The following is a 15,080-nucleotide window of genomic DNA, read 5'->3' on the forward strand; positions in this document are numbered from 1 at the left end:
TTTTTTTTTTTTTTTGTTTCGATTTCATTCACAGTCAGGTATATTCTGCAACGACTTCTCCTCGCTTGTTGCTTCGCCAGTTCGTCCGTTCACGGTGAACTGTCGGATACGGCAGTACAGATCATTCGATAAAGTTACAGCGGTTACCAACGACGTGAGAGTTTCTCGTCGGAGGTTGGATCGCTTGGCACCGATTGTCGAACTAAAGTCGAGAACAAAGACGGAAGATCGATTTTCGTAATTCCCCTATATGGAAAAGAATTTCAGGACGTACGGCGATTATCGTTTCGTGGTCGCGGCGATTTCGTCGCGGGCATCGAGAGCTCGAAGGATAGACAGGACGAGAAGCGCGAGAAGAAAGAAGAAAGGTGGTGTTGTATCGTGGAGATCGAAACGTGGACGCGAGCGCGGTTACCGTTATCGTAATGGCAAAACGGAGAGAAAAAAGAAAAGAAGAAATCATCGGTGACAATACGATTGGAGTAGATAGATGGATAGATAGATAGACAGATAGATAGACAGATAGATAGATAGATAGATAGATAGATAGAAGACGAGCAAGAGGCGTAAGAGTGTAGTCACGCGTTCGACCGAGCAAGTCGAGCGTGGAGGTCGTGGTGGAGATGGAGATGGAAATGGAGATGAAGGTGGAGGTGGTGGTGGTGGTGGATATACCGCGGGAGAGAGGCGGGTCACGTAATAAAAAGGACGAGAAAGAAAAGGTGAGAAGTAAGATTATTTATGCGCGTAAGAAGCGACGGGACAGAAGTCTCGCGATCGCTCGTAATCGATGCTTTCTTTTTAATGAAAGGCAGTGGGGGGTGGAGCGACTCGCTCACCTGCAGTATCGGCGGATGCAGGTGCAGGCGCGGGTACCGGGGCGGCAGGAGCGGAATTTCGTGCCGCTCTTCTCCTCTCCTCCTCCTCTCTAAGCGCGGCTTGCTCCCGTGCTTGCCTCAGCCGATGCTCCTCCTCCAGTTTCAGTCTGAAACGAGAATGGCACGGCCGTTAATAAACAGGGTCCTCCGGAGGTGTGCCGGCACATTTTCGTCCACTGGCTTTCTTTACTTACCGCTCGTGCATCACGGGAGACATCAGTCCGAGGGATGCAGGCGGTAGCATGTCCGGACTATATCTTAACCCGTATAGAGGATACGAGGGTAACCCAGGAAATAACGGTGGTCTCAGCATTCCACACCGTTCCAAATACAACTGTTCCTCTAATCTGCGTATCGAGAATGAGAAAGGTTATAGGACGCAACACGGTTAAACGGCCAGGCCGCTCTCTGTTCGGTAAAACCGATCGTTCGCGATGATAGGCTCGATACGGTTGCGTCGGCCGATACGTTACCTATAAGCGTGTTGAAGGTGTGGCGGTGGGTAGAGACCGTGATGATAAGGATTGTAGGCCGCAGGATCCAAGGCAAAAGCCGGTGGAGCGTGGGCCGGATGGTGTTCAGGCCGGTACGGTTGAAAACCGGAACGAGCCAGCAATTCGGAAGCAGCGGCAGTTACGCTGTGTTTGCTGGTATCCGCGGGTCTCGCAGTCGTGTACAACGAGGGAATCTCCTCTGGTCTTCTTTCGTGCGTCGATCGTTCCTAAAATACCAATTTCCTGGTTCATTAATCCTTGCCACCGGTTACCCCCCTCTCACCCGAGAGCTTCTTTTCCGCGCCATCGCCGTATCCCGTTGTTTCGTCCCGTGGTCAACCTCCACGATCGTTACGCGCCAAACGATTACCAATTCGCGGTAGATACGCGCGCGTTTTCGTGTCGACGAGGGGACGAGGAACCAAAAAGGGTCGAGACGACCAGTAGCGGGGTATTCCCCGTTTTTTTCTCGGTCAGGACAAGTTCGAGACATTGGAGGTGAAAAGGAAGCGGGTAAAAGGAAAGAAAGGAAACGGCACGGTTGAGGGGTCGTTGGGTCGGTCGCAGCGATTACTCACCTTAGCAGGGGAAGGACCTCTAACCAGAGGTGGTGGCGCTCGATTCTTGGGACTCGCGCGAGGTTCTTCTTCCTGAGGTGCCGGCCCTGCCTGTTTAGCCAGGTTTCTCAGAGCGGCGGCAAAACTTCTGCTATTCTGTTGACCACCTGGACCGGGTCCTGGGGTATGACCCTGAGGTAAAACGCCGGAACTGGGTCGGTGAGACTTGCTGATCGTGGTGGGTTGCGCTTTGGTGCTGGCAGGCTGGAGACCTGAAACAGATCGCGAGAGTTCGATGAGACGAAATTTCGCACGGTCATTCGTTCCATGCAAACATTCCGTTAAATCCGTTCCGGCAATTCCCCGAAACGCGATGATTCGATACGGCGTGTTTGTCGGCTATTCGCGGAAAAGTTACGAGATCCTTCGCGGAGATACACGCCCGTGGTTTCTTTCTTTCGCGAGGGCACATGGGTCGAGCGACTGTCGTCGGCACGCCTTCGGCGAGGTCGATCGGTCACTGTCGACGTCGTTTTGCAAGATTAATTAAACGCGACCGACAAAATCGGGAGAGAGAGAGAGAGAGAGAGAGAGAGAGAGAGAGAGAGAGAGAGAGAGAGCGGATCGCGATACGCGACAAGATTACGCGAAATCGTATATAGCGGTGGATGAATATCGAAAATCGGTGATCCCAACGAGCGAGTGGAACGTCGCGTGGTCGTCGGGATCCGAAGACCGTTATAAAAATGGACTCGGTCCAAGATATCGATCTTGCTCGGAGCAAAAGTCAAATAGGTCGTACATCCATTCGCGTTACCGTCCATTTCGTTATATTTATAATAGCTCGTCATAGGGGTCGCACGAATAACACAGGCGATAAACTTTGACTTCTAACGGAATGTTCGTTGGGCGAGTTGAAGTTCTTATATAAATTTCGCGAAACAAAGTACAAGACAGGCGAAATACGATAACGCGTCTCTCAGTGTCTAGGACGATAATGCAGGTTGATTTTAATTTAAAGGAAAAAAGCGGGGAAAAAAAGAGAAAAAGAATTCATAATTCACCGAGAGTATGACGACAGCTATAAGCAGCATGCATTAGAGAAGCCGTAATAAAGTATCGTTCGAGCACTGACAGGCATTAATTATTTTCTATGACTACGACGAATATTAATTGCAACTTTTAATCTAGGATATAATTAATACGACGGTAACACGGCTGTTGGAACGATTACGAGCTTCTCCTATTGATATTTGTCGACGTGTCGCATCGCGCGACGCAGTTACCACCTCCTGCGCGATTACGCGAGGTGTTCCTTACGATATTCAACGAATCGGCTAGACGCTCTCTCTCTCTCTCTCTCTGTCCTTTTTATCCTTTTCTCTTTGCTTCTTAACGTTACTTCCCTTCCTGTTTTTCTTCTTTTTTTCCTCCCTTTTTCATCTCTTCGCTTTTCATCGAACGGAAAGAAGGAAAGCGTTTCTTCGAAGTTGTTTGCGCACGATACGAATCTGCGATTCCACGGAGGAGCCCGTTGAAAAGAGTAAGCGGCTCGGAAGAAAAAAAACCTTCAAACCGGATCGATCTTCATCGAAAAGACGCCAAAGCGCGAATTCATTCTTTCGCGTTTTGTCCTTTTTCCCTCCGCGTCTCTTTCTATCTCTCTTTTTTTATAAATCAAGGATGAGCTAGGACACGTCGGCATCCGGGCGGTCCTTTGTCTGGGCCGGTGGTGCTCGGCAAAGAAAGAGACGACCAACGGTGGTCCTATACCTTATACTTTATCCGCGTTTGCTGCCTCACTGGCGCGCGCGTGCGCGCGAAAAAGCCCTCCGGTTAAAACGAGAAAATAACAGGGAGAGAATACCCGATGGCTCTCTCCGCGGTGATTCCGAGGATGGTTTTCACCCTCCATTCAATTCCTCGTCAGCAAAGCGCACACATCTTCGCTTCCTCTCAACGGACACGCGACTCTTCCTCCTCTCCTTCCCGCTTCGCCCTGCTTCGCCCGTTTCGCCCATCCAGGTTTCCTCTCCTTTTCTCTCTCTCTTTCCAGTTTTACCCTCGCGAAACGCTCGGCTTCGGAACGCGATTTCTTTTCATTCCCGTACTCTCGTTGCTCGCTCCTTTCTCCGTCGCCCCATCGTCGTCTTAATAACCTTTCTTCCTAGCCTTCCATCTTCGAACCCCTGCGCTACCCCGTTCTCTTCTGTCGCTTCGCGTACCCTCGTCGGAAGGACGAATATACTCGCGAGCGAGGCGAGCTGCGCGGTAAAAGAGCATATCGCGCGTATTTAATCTCGCGATCGCGAAACGGTTCGGTCCCCGAGTCTGTCGGCGTCGCGGAGCAAAGGGGACTAGAGGGGGAGGTCTGATCGGTCGGGAAGGGAACCTCGAGAACGGCGAAAACGCGCGTGGATGCAAGCTAGCGGTGGATAGAGCCGGGGGGGGGCGAAAGAGGGATCGAAGGGAGCAAAGAGAAAACGACATTCGCCGACGCGAACCACGACGCGAACGACGAAGCGGAGAGCAGAGGGTGGTGGGTTGACTCGACGTCGGAAGCACAAGGATTCCAGCGAGTGGAAAGGGTGTAGAGGGTGGTGTTAAGCGGCTTACAGTCTGTTACCATGGTAACGCCACACCACTAAGACAGGAAGAGCCTGAATCCAGCCCGCTACAGTCCCCGTGACCCTCTCCGTGTACACCCTATCCGCGCCGCTCCTGCATCCTGCGGAAGAACGAGGGAGGAACCAGCGGCGCGCGATACCAGCGAGCGGAGAGCGGCTACGCCGGATAAAGAGCCAGGGATTACGCCACTGACTCTGTTTTTACGCCAAAGTGTTTTCACCGACCTCTAACGCGTGTACGCGCGCGTATGCACGCATACGTACACGTGTACACGAACGTCGAAGCACGATCCTCGGCCTCGCCCCGAACGAATTTACGTCGACCGTGGAAAATCGACGGCTCGAAAATTCTACCGCTCGTTCCGTCCGTGATATCCGTGAAATCGCCGCGGTCTAACCGCGTAATCGCTTCGTCGGTCGATTCGTATTAACGGCCCATCTCCCGTGTCGCGTATTTCCCCGTTGCTTAAACGGTTACTCGGGAATAACGAGTACCCGTTTTATCGGAATTCGAGCGCGACACGGCCACAGCCGGCGAAAACGATCCCGAACGCGAACCAAGTCGGAAATGTCCTCGAATAGTCCGTTTCCGCCTTCGAAACGGACTATTTACACCCCGCAGTTGATAATTTCGCCACGGCGAATCGAACGCTCAACCCCAAAGTGCGCGATAATAACCGCGAGTTCCGTTGCAAGCAGACGCGCCGAGTATCGTCGATCGTCGAGGACGTGCAAAGCAGAGACACGGAAAGAAAGTGAGAGGAGAGAAATAAAATAAAACGAAAAGAAAAACGAGCGTGGCAAAATCGCCGTATGAAACACCCTTTGGCTTCGGATCGTTTATACCCGTTCCTCCGATGGAAGACGAGGGTGAATACGCGATACCTTTTTTCCCTCGGTCGAAAGACGATAAACAACAGGTGGGAACATTGTCGTTTTATCGCACGGGAAACCGAGGCGTATAACGTAACGGTGGAAGGCATCCGTTTTATAAACGCGAGAACAAAATTCTGACGGGCAGACGCACAGAAGCCGTATTCTTTTTCTCTCGCGCACCGACACCTATCGATTTTCGCGTCGCGATAAACGAGTACCGTTTCGGCGCGTGTATAAATCGTCACGGGCAGAGCGCGCAACTACGAGGAATGTCGCTGATTCCTCCCATTTCTTACACACGCGCCGCGACACCATTAATCTCGCGCGAAAATCATACTTTTAAATCGGCCGAGCCAGGCGGCGATATCGCGGTCGGAAGCGCGTAATTTCGTCATTTTTCAGCACATCATTTCTCGGATGGAACGAGAAAGAACGAAAAAGGAAGAGGAGAAAGATCGATGGCATTTGCCGAAAATTGGGAAACGCTTGAAAGAGGTGGGGGAGGAAGAGGGACGAGAGAGGGTGGACGCGAAAGAGCTCTCTCGATAAAATCGACCTCGCTCTCCTCTCTCCCAGATTTCTATCCGTTCGCGGAAAACACGAGTGGCTCCTTTGGTAAAAACTATCGAGCAAGCGAATATTTCCTCCCTCCGCGCGACGCTGGCTGCCAAACTTTCGAGTAGTCTGCGGCCACGATCGCGTACGAGTCCGCGCCAACCCGGTATCCACCGATCGTTCCTACCAGTTCCCAGTCGAAATTCGAGCACGCTCCGATCGTACAACTTTGTTCTCGATCGCGGCACGAAATTCCGCGAAAGTTTCGACGGAGAGCGGAGCGTGGCGCGAGAAAGATAACCGGAGAAAAGTAAAAGTGGCGATATTCGGGAATCGCCGAGGAGGAATGGAAATTCGAGCGAGCACGCGCCCTCGCGAACGCGACTTTACGTGCCAGCGAATTCTCCGGGGTCGTAAATTCCGAGCAATATGCACGCGGTTACACCGACGACGTCGAGATTCTCGCGTTCGATGCGACGCGCGGATACGCGTATGCACGCCGCGTATAAGAGGATACCGGGAAATGGAGGACGGTGAAACGGAAAAAGAGAAGAGTCGGCGGAAGCGAGATGGAGGAGGAGGAGAAGGAGGAGGAAAGCGGTATCCAAGCGTCGCTCGATATTAAAACGCCGGAAAAAAGCCACGACCTGTCGTCTTACCGGGATAAACTTCCGCCCGCGATACCTTCGGTTTTCCGGAAAATTTCCTCGTCGCGCGGAAACGCTTTCGCCGGTTTCCACGAAGCCGGAGGTCGGGAAAGAAAAACGAGAGGGTACCGTGAGAAGGGCAGGGGCGCGTGAGACGACAGGGCGGAGAAGCGGAAAGAACGGAAAGGGGGAGAGCAACCACCGGGCTTCGTGTCAGATCGTGGTTGACCTTTTCCCGCTCGAGCCCCTGACTCTTCGTGTACCCTTCGAAGCCGAGTTCCGCGTGAAAAATCGATGCCGGAAGGACTGTCGCGGCAAATTATAAAGGGGAAACGACCTGTCCGTTACGGCGAACCAGACGATTTCGCGGAAATCGACGAGGATGGCCGCGCGACGAACGCGGTTGCGAAGAAACGGGGGGAAAATAAGGAGAAAGAAACGGCGAACGGGTTGATTCTCGATCAGGTCGAGCCCGTTCTAATGGCGCGTAGTAGGTTCGCGTTACTTTGCCCTAGCTGAAACCGCGTTTTTTCTTTTATTCGCGAACGGTGTGCGCGCTTTGTACGGTGGTGAACAATCGCCGACGAACGTACTCGTCCGTTCATCCCCAACTCTCGCGCCCGTTCTCTTCAACGGAAACCGCTCATCGCCGCCACCACCACCCCATCCCTCGTATTTTTCCGTTGCGCGGTAGGCGCGTGTAAATTGCAGCTTTTACAAAGGGTTGCCACACGCAGTTAGATCAACATCTGTCGCATGACCGGCACGAATAGCCATCGATTCTCTGCCGGCGTGGAATCGAGGTCGGAAGGACGCAGCAGCGTCATCCAACTACTGCTGCTGCCTGCTACTGCTGCTGTTGCTGCTGCTACTACTACTACTACTACTACTGCCACCATCACCACCTCTGTTAGCGATCGCGGCCTGTTACCACCACCGCACTCGGAAATAAAACTCGGGGAAACGTGCCGTTTTATCTGCTCCGTCAAATCCTATTGGGAAGTTGTACAATTGATTCACCGATCGACCATACGTTTATTTCGATTCTGGCTATCGTATTTTCACCGTCACGGTATCGATAAAGCCGGGCAAAAGATATCGAATAAACGGTAACCACTTTACCCCCTACACCGTCCGCTTCGATTAAAGCACACGGCCGTTTGCATTTCGGTTTCGCGTAACGATATCTCTGTAAATCGTCGCGTTCTCGCCTACGCCCCGCTTTTTCCGATATATATATATATATATATGTATATGTATACATATATACATGTACGCGTATACGTGTACACGTATCCCGATGCCGACGAAACCGACGGAACGGGTAAAATGTCGTTTTCACGGATTCGCGAGAGGGCGTGAAACGCGCGTGGGTAAAATTTTCGTTCGAATAACGCGAACGAGCGAGTGCTGCAACTCCGCGAAACTCGGGCCACCCTTACGAGTCCCTTGACATTTTGCCAAGCACCCCCATTGAATCACCATATAAACGACTCGGGGGCTCGCGAGCTCAACCCCTGATCCGCCCTAACCTCAAATATACGTTTCATTTTAGTACGGTCGTACCGTGCCACTCTAACCGTGATCATGGGCGTCGAATTTCCACACCCCTATTCTCGACACCCGCACTCGAAAAAGACCTGCCGAATCCATAGAACCGGCGTTATCACGCGGGCCCCGCCGTTTCGCAAACGGTCGCGCGAACGAACGATTGAAAAACGCTGCAGGTGAAGCGAGGAGACGAGAAGAAAATTTCGCGTATCGGGAATATCAATGGTAAATCGGAGCACAGGGCGCGGAAAGGGGGAAGAAAGTCGAGACGTCGACGCCAATGCGACTCGATCTCCTCACCCTCGATGGCACGGAACGTCGGCGGTCCCTAGGGTTCCCCTTCGAGATTTCGCGTCGACGCCATTCGTTCGTTCGTAAGGTGCTTCGGAATTTCCATATTAATTCGTTAGATCGCGGAACGTGAGGAGAAATCGCGATTCGCGAACGTTTCCTTCGTGGAACGAAGATATTCGGTGGACAGGGCGGAGAAGCGGACGATTCGCTCGAGACTCGTGGAGCGGAATGGCGCGGTAGGGTCGAAGGTCGAAACGACATCGCAGTGGGACGATAGCGGGACATCGCGTTGGCTCGTTCTTCGTCCGAACGGTGTCAAACGTGGTGCCCGGTCCGCATGGTGTCAGTCGAGCGTGGCAGCTACCCCTCTCTGTTTTGTCCGCCACCGAGCATCGACGACACTACCACACCCTGCCACCGCCGGTCGGTCGTTGTCGAATAAATTCCCCGAGGTAAATAGTAAAATGAAATCTGCACCGCCACTCGGCCGCCGTGAAAACACGGCCCCTCATTAATTCCGACCGCCGCTATAAAACCCCGGAACAGCGGAACACATCGAGTGTAGACTAGTCTCCAACCCTTTTCATCCTTTGCCCTCTTCCGGCCATCTCTCTCTCTCTCTCCCTCTCTCTCTTTCTCTGTTTCTCCCCCTTTTCCTCGCTACCTCACCTCACCCCGTGCTCGCCGAACTCTTTCTCTCTCTCCCTGTCGTCGACACCTCGTCCCGCTCTCTTTCTCTCCGTGGTTCTCGCGGCATCTCGCTCGCACCCTTCCCTTTCTCCACGGCCACCACCGGCAATACGGTGAGAGGAGAACCGTGCTATACACCACCCTCGGCCACGTATAAAAGCCACGTATTCAATTACCCGGCATCGACCGGTCGAATAACGAATGTGCACGCCATGGAAAATATTCCCCGTCTGTTTTTGCACGTACACCGTGTTAAGCTCGTGCCGCTGGCCGTTTCAATCGCGCCAGCTCGTGTACGCGAAAGCTTCGCGAGTCGAACGCCGCGCGATTAGACGACGACGACGACGACGACGGAAGTACGATGACGGAAGTCGCGTCGGCTGCGGAGAACGCGCGAGCGAAGAAGGGAATAATTCGTCCGTATCGGGATAATCGGATCCCCTTTCGGTCGTTTGCACGCGTCCATGTACACCCCGGAATCGGAGATCGGAGCGGGGCTGCTCGATGGCGCGGATAGGAAATAAGCTGGAAATTAGAAGTCGATTCGGCACGGAACGCGTTAATCGTCGGCGCCGTCGGTCCGGTGCTTCTCCAACCCCCTCAGCTACTTTTGCCCCTTCCTGCGGCTCTGCCGTGTCCCATCTGTTACCTCCCTCCCGCCGCGCTCAGCCTTCTGCCAGCGCGCACAAGTGCTCGCGTGTTTCCACCCTCGTGACTCGGTAAAGTAATTCGTTGATGCGCGCGTGTACGTGCGCGCGTCGAATTAGAGGGATGAGAAAATCGCTAAAGCGGCTTTAACCCCGCCGTTTCTCCACGAGTTTCCAAGCGGATCACGCGTACGAGTTTACGCGATCGGGGCTCGCGTCTTTGTCCTGTCCACGGGCTCGGCGCCGCTCGAAAGATAGCTCAAAGACCTTTGCCCCGCACCGCGACGTCGCGCGGATATGCTCGTTTATATCCTCGAATGGCAATCGCGTGCCTGCGAGTAATTGCGGATCGCCCAACGACGCGATGATTGCTAACCGTTTCCAAAGTCCGCACACTCGCGCCACCTCATATGCGTCATCCGACGCGCGATTCGGCTATTTTCTCCTCTTTGCTCCCGTTCCTGCTATTTGCACCGACCATCTCGTCGCGCTTCGTTCCTCGCGGCAATTCCGTCCGCGGGAACGACGTTGGTCGAACGTAATCCAACCGACTTAAGTGGAAATTAATTCCAGCCCATTGACGATAATAAACGCGAGAGTCGATCGAATCGACCGCGTCGCGATAGAAACCGTCTTTTTCTCCCATCGTTTCGCGAGAAGATTAAAAAAAGCCATTTTCACCGGTATGCCGATGCTGCCGGTGGTAGTGACGATGGTTGGTGGTGGTGGTGGTTGGTCGAGTCGCGGACAGATCGTTTTTCCGCCCCTTTCGAGCTCCGCAACGTTTTGATTTCAATCGCGATCAGACCGCAAACGCGAATCGGTTTTCTTCCCTCGCGGATGGCGCGCGGCGCTCGCGAGAGAGGGAGAGAGAGAGAGAAAGAGACGCGGGATTTCGTACAAAAAGCGGCAGTGGGGAAAAAAGGAAAATCGAAGGCACGAAAGAGAGTCGACGAGGGATGGAAGGAGGAAGAGAAGCGGGAAAGGGGAGTTTAATTTTTCGCGTTCTCGCTCGCCCGCTTCTGCGTGAATTTTCATTCCATTTCGCACGACCACCTACTCGTTATTTCATTTCGCGTTACTTCCGTGCTGCACGCTTTCTCTCTCTCTCTCTCTCTCTTTCCTCTTCGCTGGTACCTTTGCTCCGTTCATTTCCATTTCATTCGCAAACGCGTTGACGAGAAATCCCTCTTTCTCGATCCGACTCGACTCGACTCGACACCGAGCTTGCCGTAGGACGCGTATAAAATTCGCTGCGTCGTGGTTAACCTTCGTACACGAACGATTATGCTCGCATGCGACGAGTACCTACGGGCTAAAAATACCGCGGTGCTAGAGGTACGCGTGGCGCGTGTCCGATCGTTTGGATCGTTTCGCATCGTCGCGTTTAATCCCACGGCAGGCCGATATCCGGTCGATCCGGTTGTAAACGACGCGAACGTTGGGAACGTGGCAGCACACGCGCTTCCGTCACGCGAATCGCGTGCTCGAACCCTTGCGAGCGAAGGGGCGAGACATTGGAATCGATAAACGGGCACTCCGAGAGGGAGCAAACGCCACGGGAACCCTTCGCGAACTCGATTCTCCTTCGAGTCACGCGCGGGCTTTCTTTTCGCGGCCGATCTTTCGCTTCGAACAGGTCCCTAACGGGCTTTTATAATCGTCCGCTCGTTCGATCGATCGCACGCGCGGGTGCAGCGTCGGAAATGACGTTGTAATTCGGAATGACCGGATATTAACGCGACGAGCATGACCGGAACGGTAGTATTAACAGAATTCTCGTTCGATGAAACGCGATTTGTAGCGGTGATCGTGTAACGCGCGTAACGTTGCCGGACGAACGAGTCGATGCTCGTTAACGATGGTTCACCGAATACGGATAGAGCGGTTGATTCGCGTGAAAGCTGTGGGTCCGGGAGGAAGAGAGAGGGAGAGAGAGAGAGAGAGAGAAAACGGGAACAGGGGCTAAATACGCGCAAAACCTTTGAAACCGGCACGCGAATCCGATGGAATCGATAACACCTTTGTTCGTTTGTTCGCTCGTTACGCGGTAACCCTCGGCGCGGAGCGCGCGCGAGCAAAGAAGACGACAGGCGTTCGAAATTCTCCGTTACTCTCACGAATTCGTCGTATTCCAGAGAGAAAAAGATTCCCTTCGAAAACGTTTTTCCCCTTTCCTCCTCCTCCTCCCGTTTCCACTGTTCCTTTTTCTATCAAAGAACGCGCGTGACACGAGATTTCACTCCGGCCGTCGTTAAGGTCAACGAGAATCCTTGGGCTTTTGCCGGCAATAACGCGGCAGAGCTCTTGTTCGGCGCCGAGTCGTCAGCCGTTCCGTTTTTACCTCGAAGCAGCTTCTCGAGTCTCTTTGAATGCCACTCGGCACGCTCGACTCTCCGACAAATGCAGCGGGTAAACAGTCCGCGCGATATTCGTTAGGAAAGTCGAGAGCGAGAGCAGCGGTCGTTCGGTCGATCGGTCGCGAGCAACGCGTGCAGGGTTGGAGGGTGGCGGTCGGGAGTCGGACGGGGTGGAACGGTGTGGCAGCAGCAACGGTGGCGGCTCGCTCTTTCATTTCCGTACGCGAGGAAGCCGGAACCGGATCGGGTCGACCCTTTTCCGATAGGGCCATTCTGGCCCGTCGCGCGCTGCTGCTACCTACCGTCACCGTCGCGCCGCTTATACCTATCTCTCCCACCCACGCGTTTTCGTGCTTCCAACTCCGAGCTTTAAGCGTCCTCCTCCTCCTCCTCCTTCTGCTCTTTCACCGGCACGTCGTCCTACCTCCTACCGCCACCTTCGCCCTCTCAACCAGCATCCGGCACACCCTCCGTCGTCTCTTTATTCGCCAAAGAGGGCTGCAGCAACGGGGGTAGTAGCAGTTGCGAAACTAGTTGCCTGGCTTTAAACTCTGCCACGCTCTCTCGCTCGCTTTGCCCTTCCTTCCTTCCTCCTCCTCTCCCTCTTTCGCTCTAAACCCTCGAGAGAAGAGAGAACGCCATCCCGCGCTTCGTGCCAGCCAGCCAGCCAGCCAGCCAGCCAGCCAGCCATCCAGCCAGGCAGCCCCAGCTAGCAGGGTAGTCGGAGAGGATCGAGAGGGCAATATGTTCCCGAGAAGCCCCCAATTTCCTTCCTACGAGCTAGCCGCGACCCCCTTTTCGGGAATAGGAAAGGGGAATGGGAATGGAAATGGGAATAGGGAAAAAGGAACGGAAGCTATAGGCTCTGCTGCTCTTACCGGCGATCCGCTCTCCTTCTACCCTTTGCGTTACGGAGATTCTCCGTGCTCCTTTTTTCAACCGCGTGTTCCGATACGTGCTCCGGAGCAGAGATCTCGTCGCCGCGAGAGAACAAAGGGCGAAACGCGATTCCGGGCCGATGATATTTCGAGAAATCTCGAACGATCGAGGTCGAGGTTCTCCGGGAATTGCGAGACACGATGGTATTTTGCCCCGGGCGTCAAAGTGACCCAGAAGTCGTTCGATTCCCGAGGCTGAGGCGAATTTAAAGGGTGATTAGTGGGCGCCTGACGGCGCGGAAAAGCTCGCAGTCGCGGTTCCCTCTCCCCCGGCCGATCCTAGAGGTAATCAAATATTTAGAAGACCGTGATGTCACCGCCGTTAATTAATATTAACGAGCCGGAGAGTGCTCGGTGGCAGGGTCGGAAGGACGAATCGACCTACTACTCCGCATCCCTCGTCGAGAGTTATAACGACCGGAGGATATGGATGACGGGCTAGATTATCCCAGGTAGGCGATCCACCCCTGCGACACTCGTAAATTCGTAAAACGACTAGACCGGTATATCGCTTCGAAACACTTCGCGTTGGTATTTCGTCTTTCTCTTTGTCTTTTTCTTACTGTCAAATCAATTCGGATGAACCGCGACGCGGCGCTGGCCGAATCGAAGGACGCGAGACGCGTCGTTTCGGCGTACAGAGCTCGCTCGCGAGTATCGGAACGCGAAGCGGAAAGTCTCGGCGAGGCACTCGCTGGCGCTTATCTCGATCGAATCGCGAACGCTCGCTCCGGCCCGTGAAAAAGAAATACGAGAGACCAGCCGATGCTCTTCTCTTTAAGCGGCCGATAACAAAGTCAGCGCGGAATAAAGGATCGTTGGAGGGTGACTCGAGAGCACCGAGCAATCGATATCGACGACATCCACCCTCGTCCTCGCCAGCTTTCGACGTCGTCGTCGTCGCCGTCGTCGAGAGACGCGACCTCTTCTCGGGCTATATACGCGATCGACGAGATATTTTCACGGAAGAGTTAATCGGCCAAGCACGGGGGTAAACGAAAGCGGCCGCTTCCCGATACTTTTTCCCGCGGCTCGGGCGTAGAAATTTGTTAGGGAAGTTGGCGCAACTCGGCGAGTCGGTTCTCGGTATCCGCGGTCGACTTTTTCCTTGCTCTTATTATTTATTCGGCAGCTCTAGAAACTTTTGCACCGTTCCACGCGCGAACCTCGATAGCCGGAGCTAAGAAGGAAACGCGGAGGAGGCGGAGGAGACGGAGGAGGAAAGCTCGTTTCTCTATCTACCCTCTGCCTTCCGCTGTTTCTCCGCGAAAACTTGGTCGGAGGGTCTACGTAACGCGCGATAAACTTCAAGAGGGCGAAGATTAACGGGCACGAGAACTTTTCACGCCGAGTACACGCTACACGGATCGCCGGTGGGATTTGCCGGAGCAAAAGTGGGAAAGTTCCTTCCTCGGTTGCTTCGTCGCGTTGGACTGACCCCTTTCGGGGAATTCGATTTCCGCCACGATTAGATTTCGTCGAACGGCGATCCGTCGATAAACGGATCGTCGATCCACGCGCGATTCGCCACGCCAAGGCGTACGAAAGCTGCCTCCAGTTCGAGGGACCAGCGGAGGAGGAGGAGGAGGAGGAGGAGGAGGAAAAACGACGGAAATCGTCGTCCATTTGGCCAGATTAATTTCCTCGACCGGATAGAACGCGAAGAATTTTAACCTCTGTTCCCCGCCCTCGACTCGGCTCTTATTCTCCAGAGAAGCATCTTTCCTTCGCCGCGTCTATTTCGCTTGCAAGAGCTATTCTTAATAAAGGATTCGGTCTCGGCGCGCTCGCGTGCTCGTCCGTTGGCTCGGCCGAGCAAGCGGCTACGCGATATCTAAGCCGGAGACCATTTCGATCCGAGTTTCGCTGCTCTCTCCCGCTGTTATTCCCCGTCTCCTTCCTTCCCCTCGCTTTTTCACCCTCGCGCCTTTCCGCGCCTTTCCTCGCGGCTTTCTCGTTCAGGGAA

The 15,080-nt window shown here is 53.9% G+C and overlaps 1 protein-coding gene across 2 annotated transcripts in view; it reads right to left on the reverse strand.

Annotated features, from left to right (window-relative positions):
- The window catches only part of px (MAP7 domain-containing protein plexus), a 57,034-nt gene that overhangs the window by 7,612 nt on the left and 34,342 nt on the right, over positions 1 to 15,080 (reverse strand). For both annotated transcript variants that reach the window (XM_017904619.1, XM_017904618.1), the window contains exons 8-11: positions 1,951 to 2,201; positions 1,352 to 1,599; positions 1,073 to 1,225; positions 840 to 985 (exon numbers count right to left, since the gene is read on the reverse strand). In XM_017904619.1, coding sequence (XP_017760108.1) covers positions 840 to 985; positions 1,073 to 1,225; positions 1,352 to 1,599; positions 1,951 to 2,201 — 798 coding nt within the window. The remainder of the gene's footprint in view (positions 1 to 839; positions 986 to 1,072; positions 1,226 to 1,351; positions 1,600 to 1,950; positions 2,202 to 15,080) is intronic.

The sequence above is a fragment of the Eufriesea mexicana genome, unplaced genomic scaffold (genome assembly GCF_001483705.2).
Source record: "Eufriesea mexicana isolate 0111107269 unplaced genomic scaffold, ASM148370v2 scaffold2928, whole genome shotgun sequence".
Lineage (NCBI taxonomy): Eukaryota > Metazoa > Arthropoda > Insecta > Hymenoptera > Apidae > Eufriesea > Eufriesea mexicana.